General features: G+C 49.7%; 1 protein-coding gene across 14 annotated transcripts in view; it reads left to right on the top strand.

The window, feature by feature from the left end:
* RNF17 (ring finger protein 17) overlaps positions 1 to 22,227 on the top strand; it is a 502,688-nt gene that overhangs the window by 202,591 nt on the left and 277,870 nt on the right. For all 14 annotated transcript variants that reach the window (XM_088458561.1, XM_088458560.1, XM_088458571.1 and 11 more), the window contains one exon: positions 3,692 to 3,881. In XM_088458561.1, the coding sequence (XP_088314687.1) occupies positions 3,692 to 3,881 (190 nt within the window). The remainder of the gene's footprint in view (positions 1 to 3,691; positions 3,882 to 22,227) is intronic.

Here is a 22,227-nt window from a genome sequence, read left to right as displayed (position 1 = left end):
GAGCTTTCCCGAATCCTGGTATGGGCGTAGCGCAATCCCCCGGCCATATCGGCCGTATTCATCTCGGGAGTGCTAAACTGGGAGGCGGACTTTCTCAGTTGCCAGGACGTTCATCCGGGGGAATGGTCCCTGCACCGGGACGTTTTTCAACTGCTGGTGGACAGGTGTGGTCTTCCTGAGATCGACCTCATGGCGTCCCGGCGCAACAACAAATTGCCGGTGTACGGGTCTCGCACAAGAGACAAAATGGCGTCTCTGGTGGATGCTCTGTCCGTCCGGTGGACATTCCGGTTCGCTTATCTGTTTCCTCCGTTTTCCCTTCTTCCGCTGGTAATCCGGAAATTCAAACAGGAAGGAGGGACGCTTCTGTTGATAGCTCCCGCTTGGCCCAGACGGCACTGGTTCTCAGACCTTCAGGGTCTGTCCGTGGACAGTCCTCTGCGGTTGCCGCTACGACCGGACCTTCTGTCACAGGGTTCCTGTCTTCATCCGGACCTGACTCTGCTGTCTTTGATGGTGTGGCTGTTGAGACGGCCATGTTAAGGTCCAGGGGGTTTTCCAGCTTTGTAGTGCGAACCATGTAAGAGCTCGGAAACCGTCTTCTGCGAGAATATACCATCGTGTGTGGCATACGTTCTTCCAGTGGTGTCGACCGAGAGGTTATGCACCGAAGGAATTTCGTCTGTCTAGAGTTCTAGCCTTCCTACAAGCGGGTCTGGACCATGGGCTACGCCTTGCTTCTTTAAAGGTGCAGGTGTCTGCCCTGTCTGTCTGGTTCCATCGTAGGATTGCTACAATCCCTGATGTGCGCACCTTTATGCAAGGTGTTCTGCGAATTCAGCCGTCTTTTGTTCCACCTGTGGCGCCTTGGGACTTGGCTGTGGTCCTGAGGGCTCTCCAGGGACTGCCGTTTGAACCACTGGGCTCAGTGGATCTTAAATGGCTAACAGCTAAGACTGTTTTTCTTCTGGCCATAGCTTCGGCCAGACGTGTTTCTGATTTAGGGGCTCTCTTGTAGACCCCCTTTCTTGATTTTTCATGGGAACAGGGCAGTGCTGCGCACTCGTCCTGAATTTGTTCCCAAAGTTGTTTCCCGGTTTCATATTAACGAAGAAATCGTTGTGCCGGCTTTTAACTCACTTTAACTTATGTTGACCGCACTTCTTCATTTAGGAAGTCGGACGCCTTGCTTGTCCTCTATGGCTTTCGTAATAAGGGTTGGCCTGCTTCAAAGTAAACTTTGGCAGCTTGGATCTGTATGGCGATTTCAGAAGCTTATCTTCATGAAGGCCTGCCGGTTCCACCTTCTGTGAGGGCTCATTCCACTAGGTCTGTGGGTACTTCGTGGGCAGCTCGACGTGGTGCTTCTGCTGTCCAGATCTGCAAGGCGGCCATGTGGTTTTCTGTCCATACCTTTGTGTAGTATTACGCATTTGACACCTTTGCCTCTCAGGATGCTTCCTTCGGGCGGCGGATTCTCCTTTCAGCACAGGAGCGTCCCCACCCTTAAAGGATACTGCTTTGGGACATCCCCAAGGTATCCTGTGGATACCCTATGGACCCTGAAGTAGAAAATATGAGAGATGGTAAGAACTTACCTATGTTATCTCTATTTCTACGAAGTCCATAGGGTTCCACAGGACTCCCGCCCTGTCGCACCTGTGCTGCAGATGGGCTTTGCTCTGGTCACTGGTTTTTCCGTCTCCCTCTGGTGAGACTGTGATTCTTGTGTGTGTCCAGATCTTTTTTTCTCTCTTCCTTCTCCTCCTCCGGCCTATGACTTGGTACATAACTGAGATGCCTTGGTTCGCGGGCGGGGTATTGGAGGGGGACCCTAGTGCATCCTTGGAGGCTGAAAACTTAACTCTATGGTGCCCGATGCCTGACGTCATCACCTTTACCTCAAGGTATCCTGTGGAACCCTATGGACTTCGTAGAAATAGAGATAACAAAGGTAAGTTCTTACCATATCTCATAATTTTTTTTTTTTTAACTCAGATTATTGTGATGTCATTTTTTCTTGCTTTTAAAACACAATAGTTGGTAAAAAAAAAAACTTAATTGAAGAAAAAAACAAAAAAAAAACTTTTTTTTTTTTTTTTTTTACCCCAATCTTATTATTATTTTTTTTTTTATTGCACCCATTAATATCACTGAATGCGCACCATGGCTAGATGGATTGGACTACAGCTTCATGCCTCCACATAAAAATAGGCCTATCATTATTATTACAGCATTATGATACCCCAGGGCTTGACAAATCCCAGGGGCCAGGTCGCCATGGCTACCAGATTTTGCATCGAGGGAGGAAGCAGATCCTCATCAGCTCCCGTGGAGATTCGTGCCTATAGTACTGCGGCGTTCATTTCATGTAAAGGAATGCATGTGCTGAGTGTCGTCTGTGGTGAATGCTGTGTCTGTGTCCGTCCTGGCCTGTGCCGACTCCTCCTGTCTGTCCCATCCTGTGCTGACTACTCCTCTCTATCTTGGCTTGCTCTGACCCATGCTGTCTGTCTCAGTCTACACTGATCCTCCTGCACGTCCCGGGTGTCAACTGTCTTCTAGCTCCCCAGTAAAAGGGTCTATGCATGGCCAGGGATTGTGTAGCAGCTTCAGAGGGATAGTGGTGTGACCACGAGGGGAGAGGGGTTCTGTTGTACTTTCTGGCACCATTGTTTTATTTGAAATGTGGTCCGTTATTACTGGAGGGTTTGGGCTGGAGCAGAGGAGCCTCCATGTTACTAGATCCATTCAACTGCGACCATTTTTTGGACTAGTGTAGTGTGTATAACAGTTGCATAACATGGAGAGCTGTGCTCTTTAATCACTCCTGTAATTTTTATTTTGGGGGGGGGGGGGGGGGGGGCAGTGATATGGCTCCAAGATTTTAGAAAAATTTGTCAAGCCCTATGCCTAGCTTGCACACAACCTGCCATAAATCCTAAAGCTGCATACACACGATTTTGTAAATGAACGATTTTAGTAAACTATTTTCGTTCATTTTTTTCAAGGGAAATGAAAGTCTATTTACCTACGTCTTGTGGAAAAAACCTAACTACAGTATAGCTAGCAGCACCGTGTCTTGAGCTGATCGGGATTTTGTCATGTGACTTGTGAACTACATGAGCCACTGACCTAAACTAACTACTGCACTACAGTATATGCTAGGAGAATTATTAATGAGTCATCATGACAATCTAGTTCAAGCTGCTCCACAGAATCCTCAGTGTCTGAGCACAGCAGTGCCACTAATGGTAGTTAAGTAGTACTGACTCATGATAAATGTATGAGAGAGCTGATGGGGAATGTGACTTGTGAACAACATGATCCACTGACCTAAACGAGCTACTGAACTATGACAGGAGAATGACTCATGAATCATCATGGCAATCCTTCTAGTTCAATCAGCTCCACAGAGTTCTCACAATGTCTAAGCACAGCAGTTGCCACCTGTGGTAGTTTTAGCAGTACTGACTCATGCCTAATGAATCTGCTGTGCTCTATCTCACTGTGTCTAACTCCTCCCACTTGCTTTAGTTCCTGATGAACTAATCTATGCCAGAGCTGTGAACTAGTTCACTTTGAAGATTAGTTAATTTTGAACTGATCATAGGTGTTTGAGTTGGGGGGGGGGGGGGGGGGGGTGTTCTTAATGGAAAAAAATCTGATTGTTATATTGTCTTTTATCTAGGAGAAATAATTGCTTTTAGAAACTTGGAACGCAATGCATGGTGTCGCGGATGCGTCACTGAGCTGATTCCATTGGAAAGTAAATTCATCCAACATGCTTTTGGCCCGGCAAGATACAGGATTCAGGATATTTCAAGTGTGAAGCTTTTCTTGCTTGACTATGGAAGTTCTGAGGTTTTTGTTGTAGCAAGGTATATCTTCCTTTACATATTTGCCAATTCTATATAGCTATTGTATAACAATCTATAAAAATTAAGCACTGCCACATGTAAAACTTTAAATGTACCTCACGGATATTTTGTACAATTTTTGTAATTTTCTTGCCCAAATTTATTTTTTTTAAATCCTGTTAGAACCAAATACTTCAAAATTAATAATACTTATTTAATTTTACTTTTAACCACGCTCACTTTTTCCATCAGTACTTAGTCGCAAACAGCACAAATTATGGAGAGAAAAACACAACTGTAAAATTAGTGCAATTTCTAAAAGAAAATGTAACACTTGATACATGATTTTTTTTTTTTTTTAATTAAACTAGATCCTTTTTATAAAAGTTCTTGATGTGAGATGTTGTAGTATTCAGACATTGAAATAGCATTTTCAGATTTTGCAGTTGCAAGAAAGTTACATTTTTATATTTACAGTACTGTGCAAAAGTTTTAGGCAGGTGTGAAGAAAATGCTGCAAATAATGCTTTCAAAAATAGTAGTGTGTTTGTTTTTTTTTCTACTTCAGGGTCCATAGGGTATCCACAGGATACCTTGGGGTATAGGTGTGACGTCAGTCGCAGGGCACCAAAGAGTTAAGCTTTCAGCCTCCCAGGATGCACTAGGTCCCCCTCCTATACCCCGCCCCCGGGCCAAGGCACCTCAGTTTAGTTTGGTGCCCGGCCGGAGTCGGGTGCACCTGTTGGAGTGGGGGCTAGAAGAGCCCCTGAAGCTTTTTCTTCATGCAGCTGTGGCTGCACATCTGGATGAACAGCATGGACAGTCAGTCCTGACGTCCATGCTGTCTTCCCTACACCCCGCCGGTACCAGAACGCCGGTACTGATCCGGGGATGCTGGTGGGTGTCTGGGGTCACAGCTAGCGGTGACTCCAGATGCTCCGGACCATGGCCGGATTCAAGGGGGACAGAGGTAAGCAGCGGGGTCCCGCGGTGGGTCCCCGCTGATCACATGGTCCTAAGTCCCCAGGCAGGGGGCTCCCTGGGGACTGGCTGCAGCGTGGAGCCAGGCGACCAACCTGCGCTTCCACTACCCCCTGGGACAGCGGACCGCAGCAGAGCGGTAGCGCTGCGGCGTCCCAGGGGTTAAATGCATGCCAGGGGAGCGCGCCTTCCCTGTCTCACAGCCGGCGCCTCCCCCGCTGCACACAGCCCTCTCTGCACTGTGCTGACTGGTCCTGTGTCAGCGCTCCTCCCCCAGGCCAGCTTCTCTCTGCTCCTCGGCGGCCATCTTCTCTGCAACGCATGGTGAACGCTGCTGGAAGTCTGGAAGGAAGCATCGTGGTCTGGGTCCCCCCGCATACCTCTCCTCCGCTGTGGCTCAGGTCTGTGTATGCAGCGCTGTGTCCTACCAGGCCCTGTGTCTGTGTAGTTGAGTGATCAGCGCTGTTAGTGCAGGAATTGTTATTTCTCTGCATTGTATGTGACTGTGCTAGCGCTTCTGCCTGTAACTATTCTTCTCTAAACTGTCAGCTTTATTACTGTCCCTGTTCTTTCTGCTAAAGCCCTTGCGGTGCGGTGCTGCAGGGTGGTCTCTCGCCTATTTAATACTTAATTGGTGAGAGAGGTCACATACGTGGTGCCATCATGTCTGAAAGTGATTTTCCCCTCCGGCTACAGTGTACCACGTGCAAAGTACCGTTAGCGGAGGGGGAGGGTAGCGCGGAGGGCCTTTGCCGGCAGTGTTTGTCCATGGCGCGGCCTATTACGGTTACAGCACCGGTACAGGAGCCGCCCTGGGCTTGTTTCGCTCAGGCGTTAACAGCTTTAGTGGGCCAGTTAGCTCCGCAGCCCGCGTTTACTCCGATGGGTTTGTCCCAGCAGTCTGTGGTGTCGTCACCCATGCAGGGGTTCCCACGACAATTGGTGGTACCCCACGGTCTCCCTATTTCCCCGCTCCCGGGTTCTCAGGAGCCAGCGTGGGTTAACTCCCTGACGAGTTCTTTACAGCACTTGTCGGATGTGTTGCAAGGGGAGTCTGTGATGCAGCCTCATAAAAGGCCGGTGGCGTCTCTGTCCGCTCCTTATGAGGATGACGAAGGGACGTCTGATGATGGGGAGATTCTGGATCCTTACGATCAGGAACCTTTCCATACTAAGGACGCTGATGCTAAGTCCAAAGTATATATTCCTGGACTTATTCGGGCGGTCCGCACAGCCTTGGTGATTGAGGACGAAGTTCCCCCAGCGGCTAAATCTAAGTATGCCTTTTTCAAAGATGTGAAGGGCGATGCCACAGTCTTTCCTCTTTCGGGTCAGTTGGTGGACCATTTAGAGGAGGCGTGGAAACAACCTGGCAAAAGATACCAGCCGCAGAGACGCCTGGCGGTGGCTTATCCGTTCGCGGATAATTATTTTGCTAAGTGTGAATCCCCTCCACAGGTGGATTCTCACGTGACCCGTCTTGTCCGTAGTGCCACATTGTCGATGCCATCCATGTCCTCCCTTAAGGATGCTACGGACCGCAAGGTAGAAATCTGCCTGAAGTCCGCTTATTCCCTTGCAGGGGGGGCAGCACGGCCGGCTATGGCCATTTGCTGGGTTGCCAGAGCGATGGAGCGCTGGGCGGATTCATTAGAGGCTTCTTTTGAATCCGACTGTCCGGCCGAACAAGCGGAGTTGATTGGCAATCTCCGTGATTCGGCCACCTACATCAACGAGGCGGCTCTAGACATTAGTACTCTGGTGTCTAGAATTTCTTCAGCAGCGGTAGCTGCTCGTCGCACCTTGTGGCTGCGATCCTGGAAGGCGGACGCAGATCCAAGAAAGGTCTGGAAGCGTTGCCGTTTACCGGAGAAGTTCTCTTCGGTCCGGATCTGGATAAGATTGTGGCCACGCTGGCGGCAGCCAAATCTGCTTGTCTCCCGTCGGCCGCTGCTCCTTCTGGTTCTGGACCATCGTCCTTTCGGTCATCTAGGGCCCAGGGCAGGCCCAAACCACAGTCGTTTCCTCGACAGGCTGGCCCTAAGAAGTCGGTCAAGCCCCGGAAACAGGCATGGAGTACCAGACGTCCGGCCCCCAAGCCAGATGACAAGCCTGCGGCCTGACGGTCCGGGTCTCCCCTTGGGGGATCCCAGGGTGGGAGGCCGCCTGCTGCAGTTCTCCCGGTGTTGGTCGTTCACTACGACAGACACTTGGGTTCTGGAGGTGGTCTCTCACGGGTACGCCCTCTCCTTCTGGCACAGACCCCCGGCTCGATTCTTCACCACGGGTCTACCATCAGACCGGAACAAGGCTACGGAGCTGCGGAAGGTATTGCACACTATGCTCCAGGCTGGAGTTATAGTGCCTGTTCCATTCTCCCAGAGGGGCCAGGGTTTCTATTCAAATCTATTTTTGGTACAGAAACCCAATGGGTCATATCGTCCGATTCTCAACCTCAAAGCACTCAACAAGTCTTTGCGGGTCCCGAAGTTTCGGATGGAGACCCTACGGTCCATCATTCTGGCGCTGGAACCTGGGGACTACATGGTGTCATTGGACATACAGGACGCTATGGCGGTCATGGCGGCTTCTCTGCGGCTGCAAGGAGTCCGCATGTTGCCGTACTTGGACGACCTGTTATTGGTGGCAGGATCTCCAGAGCTCCTGTTACACCACTTGGACCTGACCATTGCACTGCTGCAACGGCACGGCTGGCTAATCAACTGGCAGAAGTCCACTCTAATCCCGTCTCGGAGGATTCTGCATCTTGGAGCCTTATTGGACTCGGGACAGCAAAGGATCTTCGTGACGGAGGACAAGATCTCTGCTTTACAGTCAAGGGTGCGCAGTTGTCTGCACAGCCGCCGGGTGTCCTTACACTCGGCGATGAGGTTACTGGGCTCCATGGTGTCGGTGTTCGACATGGTGGAATACGCCCAGTTTCACTCTAGACCTCTGCAGCACCTGATCCTGTCCAAGTGGAACGGGCTGCCTCAGTCTCTGAAGTTCCACACGATTGTGCTCACCCCGGAGGTTCGCCTGTCCCTTGCGTGGTGGTTAAAGACGACCCACCTCAACAAGGGACGTCCGTTCTGGGTTCCAAATTGGGTCCTGTTGACAACGGACGCCAGTCTTCGGGGCTGGGGAGCAGTTTCGGGTCCACACTTGTTCCAGGGCAGGTGGACACCGACAGAAGCGGAGCTTCCAATAAATATCTTGGAACTCCGTGCGGTCTTCAATGCTCTCCTGCAGGCACAGCGGTTTCTCCAGGGTCACCCGGTGCAGGTCCAGTCGGACAATGCTACCACCGTGGCCTACATAAACAGGCAAGGAGGAACTCGCAGTCGGGCGGCTCTCGTAGAGGTCTCTCGGATCCTGGTTTGGGCGGAGCGCAATCTTCCGGCCATATCAGCGGTCTTCATCCCGGGAGTGCTAAATTGGGAGGCGGACTTTCTAAGTCGCCAGGACGTTCATCCAGGGGAATGGTCCCTGCACCCGGACGTTTTTCAACTACTGGTGGACAGGTGGGGTCTTCCAGAAATCGACCTCATGGCGTCCCGGCACAACAACAAGTTGCCGGTGTACGGGTCTCGCACAAGAGACGAAGGGGCGTCTCTGGTGGATGCTCTGTCCGTCCGGTGGACGTTCAGGTTCGCATACCTGTTCCCTCCGGTCTCCCTTCTTCCATGGGTAATCCAGAAATTCAAACAGGAAGGAGGGACGCTCCTGTTGATAGCTCCCGCGTGGCCCAGACGGCACTGGTTCTCAGACCTTCAGGGTCTGTCCGTGGACATTCCTCTGCGGTTGCCGCTACGACCGGACCTTCTGTCTCAGGGTCCTTGTCTTCACCCGGACCTGACTCGGCTGTCTTTGACGGCGTGGCTGTTGAGACGGCCATGCTGAGGTCCAGGGGGTTTGCCAGCTCTGTGGTGCGTACCATGTTACGAGCTCGGAAACCGTCTTCCGCGAGGATATACCATCGCGTGTGGCATACGTTCTTCCAGTGGTGTCGACCGAGAGGTTATGCACCGCGGGAGTTTCGTCTGTCTCGGATTCTCGCCTTCCTGCAAGCGGGACTAGATCATGGGCTTCGCCTTGCTTCTTTGAAGGTACAGGTTTCGGCCCTATCTGTCTGGTTTCACCGTAGGATTGCTACAATCCCGGATGTGCGCACCTTTATGCAAGGTGTTCTCCGTATTCAGCCGCCCTTTGTTCCACCTGTGGCGCCTTGGGATTTGGCTGTGGTCCTGAGGGCTCTCCAAGGACCGCCGTTTGAACCACTGGGCTCAGTGGATATTAAATGGCTAACAGCTAAGACTGTTTTCCTTCTGGCCGTTGCTTCAGCCAGACGGGTTTCTGAGTTAGGGGCTCTTTCTTGTAGACCCCCTTTCTTGGTTTTTCATGGGAACAGGGCAGTGCTCCGCACTCGGCCCGAGTTTCTTCCCAAAGTTGTTTCCCAGTTTCAGGTTAACGAGGAAATAGTTGTTCCGGCCTTTAACTCACCGGGTCTTTCCGTGGGTGAGGCCTCTTTGGATGTTGTGCGGGCCTTAAGGACTTATGTTGACCGCACTTCTTTTTTTTTAGGAAGTCGGACGCTTTGTTGTCCTCTATGGCTTCTGTAAAAAGGGTTGGCCTGCTTCAAAGCAAACTTTGGCAGCCTGGATCCGTATGGCTATTTCTGAAGCTTATCTTCATGAAGGCCTACCGGTCCCTCCTTCTCTGAAGGCTCATTCCACTAGGTCTGTGGGTCCTTCGTGGGCAGCTCGGCGTGGTGCCTCGGCAGTTCAGATCTGCAAGGCTGCTACGTGGTCTTCTGTCCATACCTTCGTGAGGTATTACAGGTTTGACACCTTCGCCTCTCAGGATGCTTCCTTCGGGCGGCGGATTCTCCTTTCTGCACAGGAGCGTCCCCACCCTTAAAGGATACTGCTTTGGGACATCCCCAAGGTATCCTGTGGATACCCTATGGAACCTGAAGTAGAAAATATGAGATATGGTAAGAACTTACCCTTGTTATCTCTATTTCTACGAAGTCCATAGGGTTCCACAGGACTCCCGCCCTGTCGCACCTGTGCTGCAGATGGGCTTTGCTCTGGTCACCGGTTTTCCGTCTCCCTCTGGTGAGAATGTGATTCTTGTATGTGTCCAGATCTTTGTTCTCTCTCTTCCTTCTCCTCCTCCGGCCTATGGCTTGGTAACTAACTGAGGTGCCTTGGCCCGGGGGCGGGGTATAGGAGGGGGACCTAGTGCATCCTGGGAGGCTGAAAGCTTAACTCTTTGGTGCCCTGCGACTGACGTCACACCTATACCCCAAGGTATCCTGTGGAACCCTATGGACTTCGTAGAAATAGAGATAACAAGGGTAAGTTCTTACCATATCTCATATTTTATCCATTAACAAAATGCAAAATGAATGAAGTGAAATCGAATCAATATTTGGTGTGACCACCCTTCGCATTCAAAACAGCATCGATTTTTCTAGGTACCTGTACACTTGTACACAGTTTTTTAGGAACTCGGCAGGGAGGTTGTTCCAAACGTCTTGGAGAACTAATCACAGCTCCTCTATGGATGTACAGTAGGCTTGCTCAAATCCTTCTGTCTCTTCATGTAATCCCAGACAGACTCAATGTTGAGATCAGGGCTCTGTGGGGGCCATATCATCACTTCCAGGACTCCTTGTTCTTCTTTATGCTGAAGATAGTTCTTAATGACATTGGCTGTATGTTTGGGGTCGTTTGCTTGGCTCCAAATTTATTTTGCAGCAGGACGACACCTCACTGATGGTATTGCATGATGGATAAGTACCTGCCTGTATTTCTTAACATTGAGGCCACTCTTAATCCTGACCAAATCCCTAACTCCATTTGCTGAAATGTAGCCCCAAGCTTGGAAGGAACCTCCTCCATGCTTCATTGTTGCCTGCAGACACTCATTATTGTATCACTCTCCAGCCATTTGGCGAACAAACTGCCTTCTGTTGCAGCCAAATATTTCAAATTTTGACTCCTATGTTCTGTGCATAGTTGATTCGCTTGGCATTGTTTCCATGTCGAAGGTTTGCTTTTTGGCCACAATTCTTCCATGAAGACCACTTCTGGCCAGACTTCTGAACAGTAGATGGGAGTACCTGGGTCCCACTGGTTTCTGCCAGTTCTGAACTAATGGCAGTGCTGGACATCTTCTGATTTCGAAGTGATGTAAACATGTCTTTAATCTGATACACTATGTTTCCTTGGCCGACCACTGTGTCTACGGTCCTCAACGTTGCCGGTTTCTTTGTGCTACTTCAAAAGAGCTTGAACAGCACATCTTAAAAACTGCAGTCTGCTTTGAAATCTTTGCCTGGGAGAGACCTTGCTGATGCAGTAGAACTACCTTGTGTCTTGTTGCTGCTTCCACAACCTCACCTTTTATAGCTGTTTGGCTGTTCCTCACCCGGTGTTAAGCCTCCTACACAGCTGTTTCTCTTTCAGTTAATGACTGTTTCAACCTACATATGAAAATGATGATCATTGTCACCTCTCTGGTATGATTTATTAATCATACACCTGAATATAATCTTATAAAATCCTTGACTTTGTGCAAGTGTACCTAGAAGAATTGGTGCTGTTTTGAAGGCAAAGGGTGATCACACCAAATATTGATTTGATTTAGATTTGTCTTCTGAGCATTCACTTTGCATTTTGTTAATTGATAAAAATTAACACTTTTAGTTTTGAAAGCATTTTAACTTTGCAGCATATTTTCCACACCTGCGTAAGACTTTTGCATGAGCCGGCACTCCATCGCTGACATAGGTAATATGCGTCTGGTGCCTTTCTTTTACTGCCTTGAGCAAGGTGCAAAAATAATAAAAGACGAGTCTGCACTCGTTTGTTTTTTCATACTCCGGAAAGGAGTAATAGAAGATTAAACATTCAGGTATGTTCTAAATTGGGGGCCTGATTCAGACCCGTTTGCAAGGGTGAGTTCGCACGTAGCGAGCCGATGTTTGCAATCTGCACATGCGTATAAGACGCAGTCTGCATGCGTGAACCAGTCCATGCGATTGCGAAGCGATCGCCCTGTGTACACAGACACCTCGCTAGAATGAGTGACAGGACGAGCCGTTTGTGGGTGGTAACAGTTGGTCAATGCCAACGCAGGCGTGTCTGCATCTTAACGCCGTTTCAGAGGCATGCATAATTAAGATGCAGCGTCAGCATACACGTCACATGGCTGAATTACACACTGAAGCACTCGCAGTGCTTGCGGTAGGGTATGGTCAGCCAGAAGTGCTGCGTATGGGTCCGATGTTTCTAGATGTTACCGATTGTTCCATACACTTCCTTGAGATGACGTGTATTACTAAGGGAAGTGGGCGTCTTAAGACAGGCTGGTGGGCGTCTAAATACACACTGCGATCGCACTCCAAGACATAGTTGGCGTGCTAAACTTTGCCGTGCGATCACCGGATTTTCATACTTTGACAGCTGACGGCTGTGTGCAAACGCATCTAGCAAGCGGGTTTGAATCTGGCCCTGAGGGCGAACTTGTATATTTCACGTTTTTCATTCTATATATTGTCTGTGTTAATATGTAGATATCGTTTGGAATACACCACTCTTAGGTAATTTTTGCATTAATTTCCCACCAATAAATTAAAGCAAGAGTATTCTGGGATGTATACATCAGTTCCACAACATCTGAATACCACTGAATTAGAATGTAGAAGTTCTGACTGACTTGGTTTCCATTGTGTAATTATGCTGCCATTGCTCGCAGGTGAATAGTCATCCTTTCTACTTCAGGGTCCATAGGGTATCCACAGGATACCTTGGGTGATAAGCGATGGCGGCAGACATCGGGCACCTCAGAGTTAGTTTTCAGCCTCCCAGGATGCACTGGTCCCTCTCCTATACCCCGCCTCCGAGCCAAGGCATCTCAGTTTCGTAGGTGCCCGGCTCTGAGTCGGATCACCATATTCAGAGGGGGGCTGTTACAGCCCCTGTAGTTCATTTTTCAAGCAGCTTTGCTGCACAAGATGAGCTGTAAAGCATAGATAAGTCAGCTCAGACGTCTATGCTGTCGCTCCTTCACCCCGCCGGACCAGAACGTCGGTACTGATCCGGGGATGCTGGTGGGAGTCTGGGGTCACAGCTAGCGGTGACCTCGGACTTTCCCTGACTGTGGCCGGATTCAAGGGGGTCAGGTAAGCGGCGGGGTCCCGCGGATGGTACCTGCCGATTCAGTCATTTGATCCTCAGACAAGGGGCTCCATGGGGACAGGCTGCGCGTGGAGCCAGGTACTGATCCTGTGCTTTCCACTAGACCACCAGGGACAGCCGGCTGTAGCAGTAAGGATATGCTCCAGCGTCCCAGGGGTTAATAGCATGCCAGGGGAGTGTGCTTTTTTTTGTCTCAGTCGGCGCCTCCCGTGCTGCACAGTGCCTTTCCACAGCGGTCTGGCAGGCTGTGTCAGTACTCCTCCCCCGAGCCCGCCTCCTCTCAGCTCCTCGGCGGCCATTTTCTAGCCAGTGTGCAAACGCTGCAGGAGTTTGATACAGGTGGTATCGTGGTCCGAGTCCCCCCCGCATACCTCTCCTCCGATGAGGTCAGAGTGTGCAGCGCTGTTTCCAACCAGGCTCTGGTCTGTGTAGTTGATCAGTGCTTGTAGTGTAGGTTATTATTTCTGCACTGTATGTGACTATATGCTAGCGCTGTCTGACTGTACTTTCACTTCTGACTGTCAGCCATTTTACTATCCCTGGTCTTCCTCTACTAAAGCCCTTGTGGTGCGATATTGCAGGGTGTTCATTGCCTCACAGTAAACAAAGTGTTTTTCTGTGTTGGGAGTCACATACGCTCCGTTTACACTCATCATGTCTGTGAGTGAACGGGAATAGCCTCTTCAGCTAAAATGTACCACATGTAATGTACTGTTAGCGAAGGGAGAGGTGAAAACTGAGGGTTTATGCAGGGCATGTTATCTCATATCACGCCCGATTTCTGTCACTGCGCCTGTACAGGAACTGCCCTGCGCTTGTTTTGCTAAAGCACTTACAACCCTTGTGGGCCAGTTGGCGACGCCCCCTGCGTTTCCCCAGATGGACTCTCAACAACAGAGGATCTTTTTGACGGAGAAAAAGATCTCTGCATTACAGTCAAGGGTACGCAATTTCCTTCAGAGCCACCTAGTGTCTGTTCACTCAGCGATGAGGTTACTGGGCTCCATGGTGTCAATGTTCGACATGGTGGAATATGCCCAGTTTCACTCCAGACCTCTGCAGAAATTGATCCTCTCTAAATGGAATGAGTTTCCCCATCGGATAAAGACACAGACCCATGGTGCTTTCTCCGGAGGTACGTTTGTCTCTGTCCTGGTGGCTACCGTCGACTCACCTGAACAGGGGATGACCCTTTTGGGTAGCGAACTGGGTCCTTCTGACAACGGACACCAGTCTCTGAGGCTGGGGAGTAGTGACTGGTCCACACTTGTTCCAGGGCAGGTGGACAACAGCAGAATCTGCGCTTCCAGTAAACATCTTGGAACTTCAAGCAGTATTCAGAGCTCTTCAGAAAGCAAGACATGTTCTACACGGAAAACCCTTTGCAGGTACAGTTGGACAACGCCACCACTGTGGCTTACATATAACCGGCAAGGGGGAACACGCAGTCAGGTGGCACTGACAGAGGTGTCCCGCATTCTGGCTTAGGCGGAGGACAATCTCCCTGCCATCTCGGCAGTGTTCATACCGGGAGTCCTCAATTGGGAAACAGACTTTCTCAGCCGTCAAGATGTGCATCCAGGGGAATGGTCTCTTCACCAGGAGGTGTTTCAACTACTGTTGAACAAGTGGGGTCCTTCGGAGATAGACCTCATGGCCTCCCAACACAACAACAAGCTGCCTGTGTACGGGTCAAGAACAAGAGATGTGGAGGCTCTTCTGGTAGACTCTGTCGGTCCGGTGGACCTTCCAGTTTGTGTACCTCTTCACTCCGTTCTCCCTTCCTCGAGTAATTCGAAAATTCAAGCAAGAAGGAGGAGGCACGTTGACGGCTCCATCGTGGCCCAGACGTCACTGGTACTCAGATCTTCTGAGTCTCTCCATAGACACTCCGATGCTGTTGCCTCAACGTCCGGATCTGTTGTCTCAGGGTCCTTGCCTTTACCCTAACCTGTGTCGTCTGTCTTTGACGGCGTGGCTGTTGAGACAGCCCTCTTAATGTCCAGGGGTTTTTCCAGCTCTGAGCATGGTGTTAACTACAGAGCTCGGAAGCCTGCGTCTGCAAGAATTTACCACAGAGTGTGGCATACTTTCTTTGAATGGTGTTGCCCTAGAGCAGTGATTCCCAACCTCGGTCCTCAAGGCACACTAACAGTCCTGGTTTTAGTGATATCCATGATTGTGCACAGATGGTTTAATCCAAAATAACTGAGGTACTAATTAAGTCACCTGTGCTCAAGTATGGCTATCCTTAAAACGTGGACTGTTAGTGTGCCTTGAGGACCGTGGTTGGGAACCTCTGCCCTAGAGGCTTTGATCCTCAGGTGTACAGATATCTAGGATTTTGGCTTTCCTACAGGTGGGCTTCGATCACGGTTTTCGCTTTGCTTCCCTGAAGGTACAGGACTCTGCCCTGTCGGTGTGGTTTCAGCGTAGGATTGCTACTCTCCTTGATGTCCGCACCTTTCTGCAAGGTGTCCTTCGTATTCAGCCTCCCTTTGTTCCTCCAGTGGCTCCTTGGGATTTGGCTGTGGTCCTGGGGGCTCTCCAAGGACCACCATTTGAACCACTGGGCTCACTGGATTTAAAATGGCTTACAGCTAATACTATGTTTCTTCTGGCCATTGCTTCGGCCAGAAGGGTGTCAGAATTGGGGGCTCTCTCATGTCTCCCTCCCTTTCTAATTTTTCATAGGGATAGGGCGGTGCTTCGCACTCTCCCTAGTTTCCTATCTAAGGTGGTATCTAGTTTCCACATTAATGAGGAAATTATAGTGCGGGCCTTTAATTTCCTCTCGGCTGGTGAGGCCTACTTGGATGTGGTACGTGCTCTCAAGATTTATGTTGACCGTACCAATTCTTTTCGGAAGTCGGACTCTGTTTGTCCTCTATGGTTTCCGTAAGAAGGGTTGGCCTGCCACTAAGCAAACTTTGGCAGGATGGATTCGCTTGGCGATTTCTGAGACTTACACTCAGGAAGGCCTTCCTGTACCGTCCTCTGTTAGGGCTCATTCTACTCTGTCTGTGGGTCCTTCGTGGGCAGCTCTCTGTGGTGCCTCTGCTGTTCAGCTTTGCAAGGCTGCCACGTGGTCTTCTGTCCATACCTTTGTGAGGTATTATGCATTTGATACCTTCGCCTCTCAGGATGCTTCCTTCGGGCGGCGGATTCTCCTTTCAGCACAGGAGCGTCCCCACCCTTAAAGGATACTGCTTTGGGACGTCCCCAAGGTATCCTGTGGATACCCTATGGACCCTGAAGTAGAAAATGAGATATGGTAAGAACTTACCCTTGTTATCTCTATTTCTACGAAGTCCATAGGGTTCCACAGGACTCCCGCCCTGTCGCACCTGTACTGCATATGGGCTTTGATCTGTTCACCGTTTTTTTCCGTCTCCTTCTGGTGAGAATGTGATTCTTGTGTGTTCCAGAACTTTATTCTCTTTCTTCTCCAGCCTATGGCTTGTTACGTAACCTGAGATGCCTTGGCGCGGGGTATAGGAGAGGGACCAGTGCATCCTCGGAGGCTGAAAACTTTAACTCTGAGGTGCCCGATGTCTGCTGCCATTCCCTATACCCCAAGGTATCCTGTGGAACCCTATGGACTTCGTAGAAATAGAGATAACATGGGTAAGTTCTTACCTTATCTCATATTTTTAATTGAGTAGTTATTACAAATGTTCACTCTTGTGTACACACAAGTGATATAAAGGGAATTATTAGCGCTGCACTGTTGTACTTTTTATTTAGATATTTTTGTAATATCAACATTGTATTTCATTTAACCTTGTATTTCCTTAAGGACTTCCTGGGGCTCATTATTAGTGAGGAGCAAAATAGGATCGGTTATATTTATATTCTACTTAGAAATTGGCAAGACATGTACAGCTAATAACTGGTTTTAAAACTAACCATTCCTCTGTAAACATAATTTTTTTTTTTTTCTTCTTTCTCCATTAGGGGGCAAAGGGATGACTGGGTTTAGCCTGGTGAGGCGAGTCTGGGCACCAAACTTAAATACAAATACCCACAAAGCCCAGGCTCCTCTCCTCTATACACCACACGCAGACAGAGGCCCTTGGGTTTTGAGTTTGGTGCCAACAGGAGCTGAGCACCAGATTTTTTTTTTTTTTGGGTGGGGGGGGGGGACTTTAGGTAGTCCCCTACAGTTTATTTTACTTTACTTTTTAATAGTTTTTTCTTAGTGTGCAGTGGAAAGCGTCCTATAGGACGTCCCCACTGCTGCTCCACTGCCCCAGTTCTGTTGGCCGGCGGCTGGGTCAGTGACTTCGGCTGCTGTCTACACTTCGGTGCAGCCGCAGCCCTCCTGGGACAAGGAAAGCAACGGCTCCCTGCATGCATGGAGCCACAAGTTCGCTGCTCTCCCTGCCGGAGCAGGAGTTATCCGGTGGTGCTGACAGATGGTTGCCCCCGGTTTACCGCGCTCTCCACTAGTCTACCATGGATTTATGTGTGGTACGGGGGCTGCTTACTGAAGGTTTTGCCAGAAGGAGGAGGCAGGTACTTCCCTGTTCGTCCTATCCCTGGGGCGTGCTTTCGGTATGCAGCCAGTAAGCTCCAGGTACTTCTTTCCTTTTCTCCTCCCCCTCCTAGACGCTGTACGTCCATTTTATAGCATTGCCTACCTCACTGCTGGAGTGAGAAGTTTGGGCTCCGGTTTCCTTTATGGCCTGGTCCTTGCAGTTGCGCTTAATTATCTCTCCTTGCTGTTTTAGCTAGATTGTTGGACTATTTAGCCCACTTTTCTGCATTAAGAGGTCAGTGTGCATGTGAGTTAGTGTACCCTTTCATTATGTGCCTATACCTGCTCTTACTGGTCATTGGGGGAGTATCCCTGGCAGAGGTGAATATACTGATCCTGCTTAAAGATCCGTATTGCTTCAGATATTCTTCCTCATTTTATTAAGGTGTGTGAGTGGTAATTTCTGCGACTGTCTAGTTCTTTCTTCTCAGGGTCCAGAGCAGGATGGTCTGTGTGCTAGTTGTTTTGAAGCCCTGCAGCAGGTGGTTGCGCCCATGGTTTCTAATCCAGAACCGGCTTGGGCGTCTTGTCTGACTCAGGTAATGTTGCAGTTTGTAGACCGTATGTCACTTCCGGTTCCACCATTCCTTGTGCCATAGCTGCTTATGGCTGAGACACCCTGGATGCAAACTTTTGCCCAGTCAGTACAATGGGTTGGCTTAGGTATCTACATCCTTTCAACCGATGCTTGATAAGGATAGAGCTCAAAGGCGTAGGCCTGCTTCACACAAAAGCTCCACTCCTGAATCAGAATTTCAACCAGATATTGAAGTCTCTTCTGATGGCGAGGCTAGTTCTTCTATTGCATCTGATGTCGAGATGTCTTCCATACCTCGGGAAGCTATGTCTCCAGTAGTTGTAGCGGCTCTTATTAGGGCTGTCAAAACTATCTTTCTAGTGGAGGTCTCGGAGCAACCTCCCAGATCCAAGGCACCTGTGTTTAAAAGATATCAGAAGACAGTGGCGGAATTTCCGTCTTCTGCACAGCTAGAAGACCTCCTAGCGGATGCGTGGACTCACCCTAGCAAATGCTTTCAGGTTTCCAAGCGTATTGCTACCTTTTGCACTCTCTCTCCGCAGCAGATGGGGCTATGTGGGAGACTCCTCCCCCTGGCGGATGCCCACATTACTCGGCTTATTAGATCATCCCTCCTACCTAATCCTAACACTGCATCTCTTTAAGAAATTTTCCAGCTGCTCGAGGGATCTTTTAAGACCATTTGTTAACGCAGGGGCTCTGGCTTGTTGATCCCCTGCATCGTCCTGGGTGGCTAAAGCCTGGGCCGCTGAGCAGCCACTTTGGAGAAAGATCTTACCTCGGATACACACAAAGGTGACTTGGTTACTATGGTTACACATGAGAGAGGCAGCTTCTTATCTCTCCGAAGCATCCATAAATTCAGGAATTTTAACTTCTAAGATTTCTGATTTGGCAGTTGCAGCAAGAAGAGTACTCTGGCTGTGCACTTGGAAGGCGGACACAGAAACCAAGAAGGCACTGGAAGGCCTTCCCTATTCAGGTGATGTCTTGTTTGGTCCAGAATTGGACAAGATAGTGACTGTTAGTAGCTTCTAAGTCTGCTTTCTTGCCATCGGTTACCACACCGAGATCCTTTACTTCAACGTCTTGTTCCTTTCTTGCTCAAGGCAAGGCCAGAGGTCAACCATTTCCCATAAGTCAGGTTTCTGCTTCTAAAAGCTCCAAGCCCAGAGTTAAGCAACCCTGGTCTACTAGACGTCCAGCTGCCAAGCTGGCAGACAAGCCTGCCTCTTGATGGAGCGGGCATCCTTCCGGGGGACATCGGAATGGGAAGCAGACTTCATTTTTTCGGCAGTGTGGATGCAGACCACAACAGATGCTTGGGTCAGATGCGTCGTGTATCAAGGCTACACCCTCACCTTTCAACAGTGATCTCCTTCTCGGTTCTTTTCCAGCGGTCTGCCTACACAGCCAGAAAAAAGCAGAAGCTCTCAAGGCATCTGTTCACTCTCTTGGCCTCAGAGGTCATCATTTCAATTCCTCCATCCCAGAGAGGTGTAGGCTTTACGCCAATCTATGTCCGTTTCAGAAGCCGGACCGCTTCTTTCGCCCCATCCTCAACTTGAAACCTCTAAACAAGATACTTTGGTTTCCCAGATTCAGCATGGAGTCCCTTTTGGTCTATCATTCTAGCCTTGGAATCGGGGGACTTTATGGCATTGTTTGATATACTGGATGCATTTTTGCATATACCTGTAAAAGTCAATTACCAAACCACTCATTACTAGTTTCAAGCGTTGCCCTTTGGTCTGCTACGGCCCCTCGTGCGTTCACGAAGGTCATGGCAGTGATGGCAGCACATCTGCGCCGAAGGGGCATCAGAATTTTACCATACCTGGACGACTTGTTTCTACTGGCACAATCTCCGATTGGAGATGCTCTACCTGGGAGCAATGTTGGATTCCAGACCTCAGCTGATATTCTTCCCTCTGGAATAGATTTTGACTTTGCATACTAATATACCTAACTTTCTCAGTCAACTTCGGGTATCCATACACTCGTGCATGCAGATTCTCGGGTCTTTGTACTCCAACATATCAAACGTTGAGACCAGTCAGTTTACTCCCGGCCTCTCCAGGATTTTATATTGAGAAGGTGGATCAAGTCTCCCCCGAACCTCAAGGCTCAGACTCTACTTCTTCCTCAGGAGGTACGTGTCTCCCTGCGGTGGTTGCTACTGCCATCACATCTGGAGAAGGGACGCCCATTTTGGATCCAGGACTGGGTCCTTTTTACCACTCATGCCAGTCTTCAGGGGGTGGGGTGCGGTCACCTAACGTTTCATGGACATTGGATGGGTTAAGAAAGTCTGCTCTCTATCAACATTCTGAAACCGTGCTGTGTACACAACACCTCCTTCGGGGAATTCCTGTGAAGGGTCAATTAGACTAATCCACGGCGGTGGCCTACATAAACCACCAGGGCGGCACTCGAAGTCAGGGAGCCAAGCAGGAAGTCAGCCAAACTCTTCTTTGGCCAGAGCACCATCTTCCAGCACTGTCAGATGTCTTCATTCCGGGCATTCAAAATTGGGAAGTGGACTTCCTAAGTCGTCTGGACGTCCATGCAGGCAAGTGGGCGCTGTATCTGGACGTCTTCAAACTAGTTGTCCGTCGCTGGGGCCTATCGGACATCGACATGGTGGCGTCTTGCTACAACAATCAACTTCCACGATATTGCTCCCACACCAGGGATCCAGAAGCTCTCCTGTTGGATTCGCTAGCACGCGTGTGGTATGCAGATCTCCTCGGAATCTCCCTAGACTCCCCTCTACGGCTTCCGCTGTTGCCGGATCTTCTGTCTCGGGGTCCATGTTTCCATCCAGACCTGACCAGGCTCGCTTTGACGAGGTGGCTCTTGAGACATCCATCCTAAGAGCAAAGGGATTCTCTAGAAGAGTTGTTAGGACCGTGCTGCCGGCTAGACAGCTGCCTTCTGCACGTGTTTATCACAGGATTTGACTTGCCTACTTTACATGGTGTTCGAACCAGGGGTCTTAATCCCATATCTTTTCGTCTTTCCTGGATCCTTTCCTTTCTACGGGTTTGGACTTAAGCCTCCGGCTCTTGTCCTTGAAGGTCCAGCGTTTGGCCTTGTCGGTCCTATTCCAAAGGCTTTGCTCTGCTACCGGAGGTTCGATCATTATTTTCAAGGAGTTCTCCATGTTCAGCCACTATTCGTGGCTCCTTGAGACCTTTCTTTGGTTCTACGAGCTTTGCAGACAGCTCCGTTTTGAGCTGTTGATGGATTTGCGCTGTCTCATGTGGAATACAATTTTTCTACTGGCCATCGCATCTGCCCCGCAGGTATCTGATTTGAGCGCTCTTTCTTGTTGCTTCTCGTTTTTGGTTTTCCCTTCTGACAGGGCTGTGATGCGGACTCGTCTGGGCTACCGTCTTAAAGTGACTTCCCGTTTCCACATTAATCAGGAGATTGTTGTTCCTGCATTCCAGTCTACGGATTCTTCACAAGTAGATGCTTTGTTGGATGTGCTAAGGGCTCTCCGGATTTATGTGAGAAGGACCAAGGAGATTCGTAAGTGAGACTCTTTGCTCTGTATGATGTTTTAAGCGGGGCTGGTTGGCTTCTAAGTAAACCTTTGCCTGGTGGCTCTGCCTCACCATTCACCATACTTACTGCCTGGCGAACCGTCCTTCCCCTGCCGTGGTGAACGCACATTCCACACTGTCAGTGGGAACTTTTTGGGCAGCACGCTGTGGGGCTTCTGCAGAATAGTCATATCTTCATCAGATTTTATGCATTTGATTCTTTGGCGTCCTCGTACACCGCCTTTCGGGCGTTCTGTGCAGCTTAGGAGTGTCCCCGTCCATATACGACTGTTTTGGGACTTCCCAGAGTTATCCCTGTGCCTTGTTTCCTTGGTGACCGGTTCGGCTGTTCTCTCCATTGTATGGATGGTTCTGTATGTTTGCCGGCCTTTTTTCTCTTCTCCTTTACCTCGCTCCTGCCGTAGGCTTGCAAACTAAAAACTGAAGGGCCCTCTGCCTGGGGACCGGATATAGAGGAGAGGAGCCTGTGCTTTGTGGGTATTTGTGTTTAACTGTTTGCTGCCCAGATTCTCCTCTCCAGGCTCTA

Source organism: Taudactylus pleione, unplaced genomic scaffold (assembly GCF_031769625.1).
Source record: "Taudactylus pleione unplaced genomic scaffold, aTauple2 ptg000842l, whole genome shotgun sequence".
Lineage (NCBI taxonomy): Eukaryota > Metazoa > Chordata > Amphibia > Anura > Myobatrachidae > Taudactylus > Taudactylus pleione.
The sequence above is the reverse complement of the archived record's forward strand: the minus strand, read 5'-3'. Positions and strand labels throughout refer to the sequence as shown.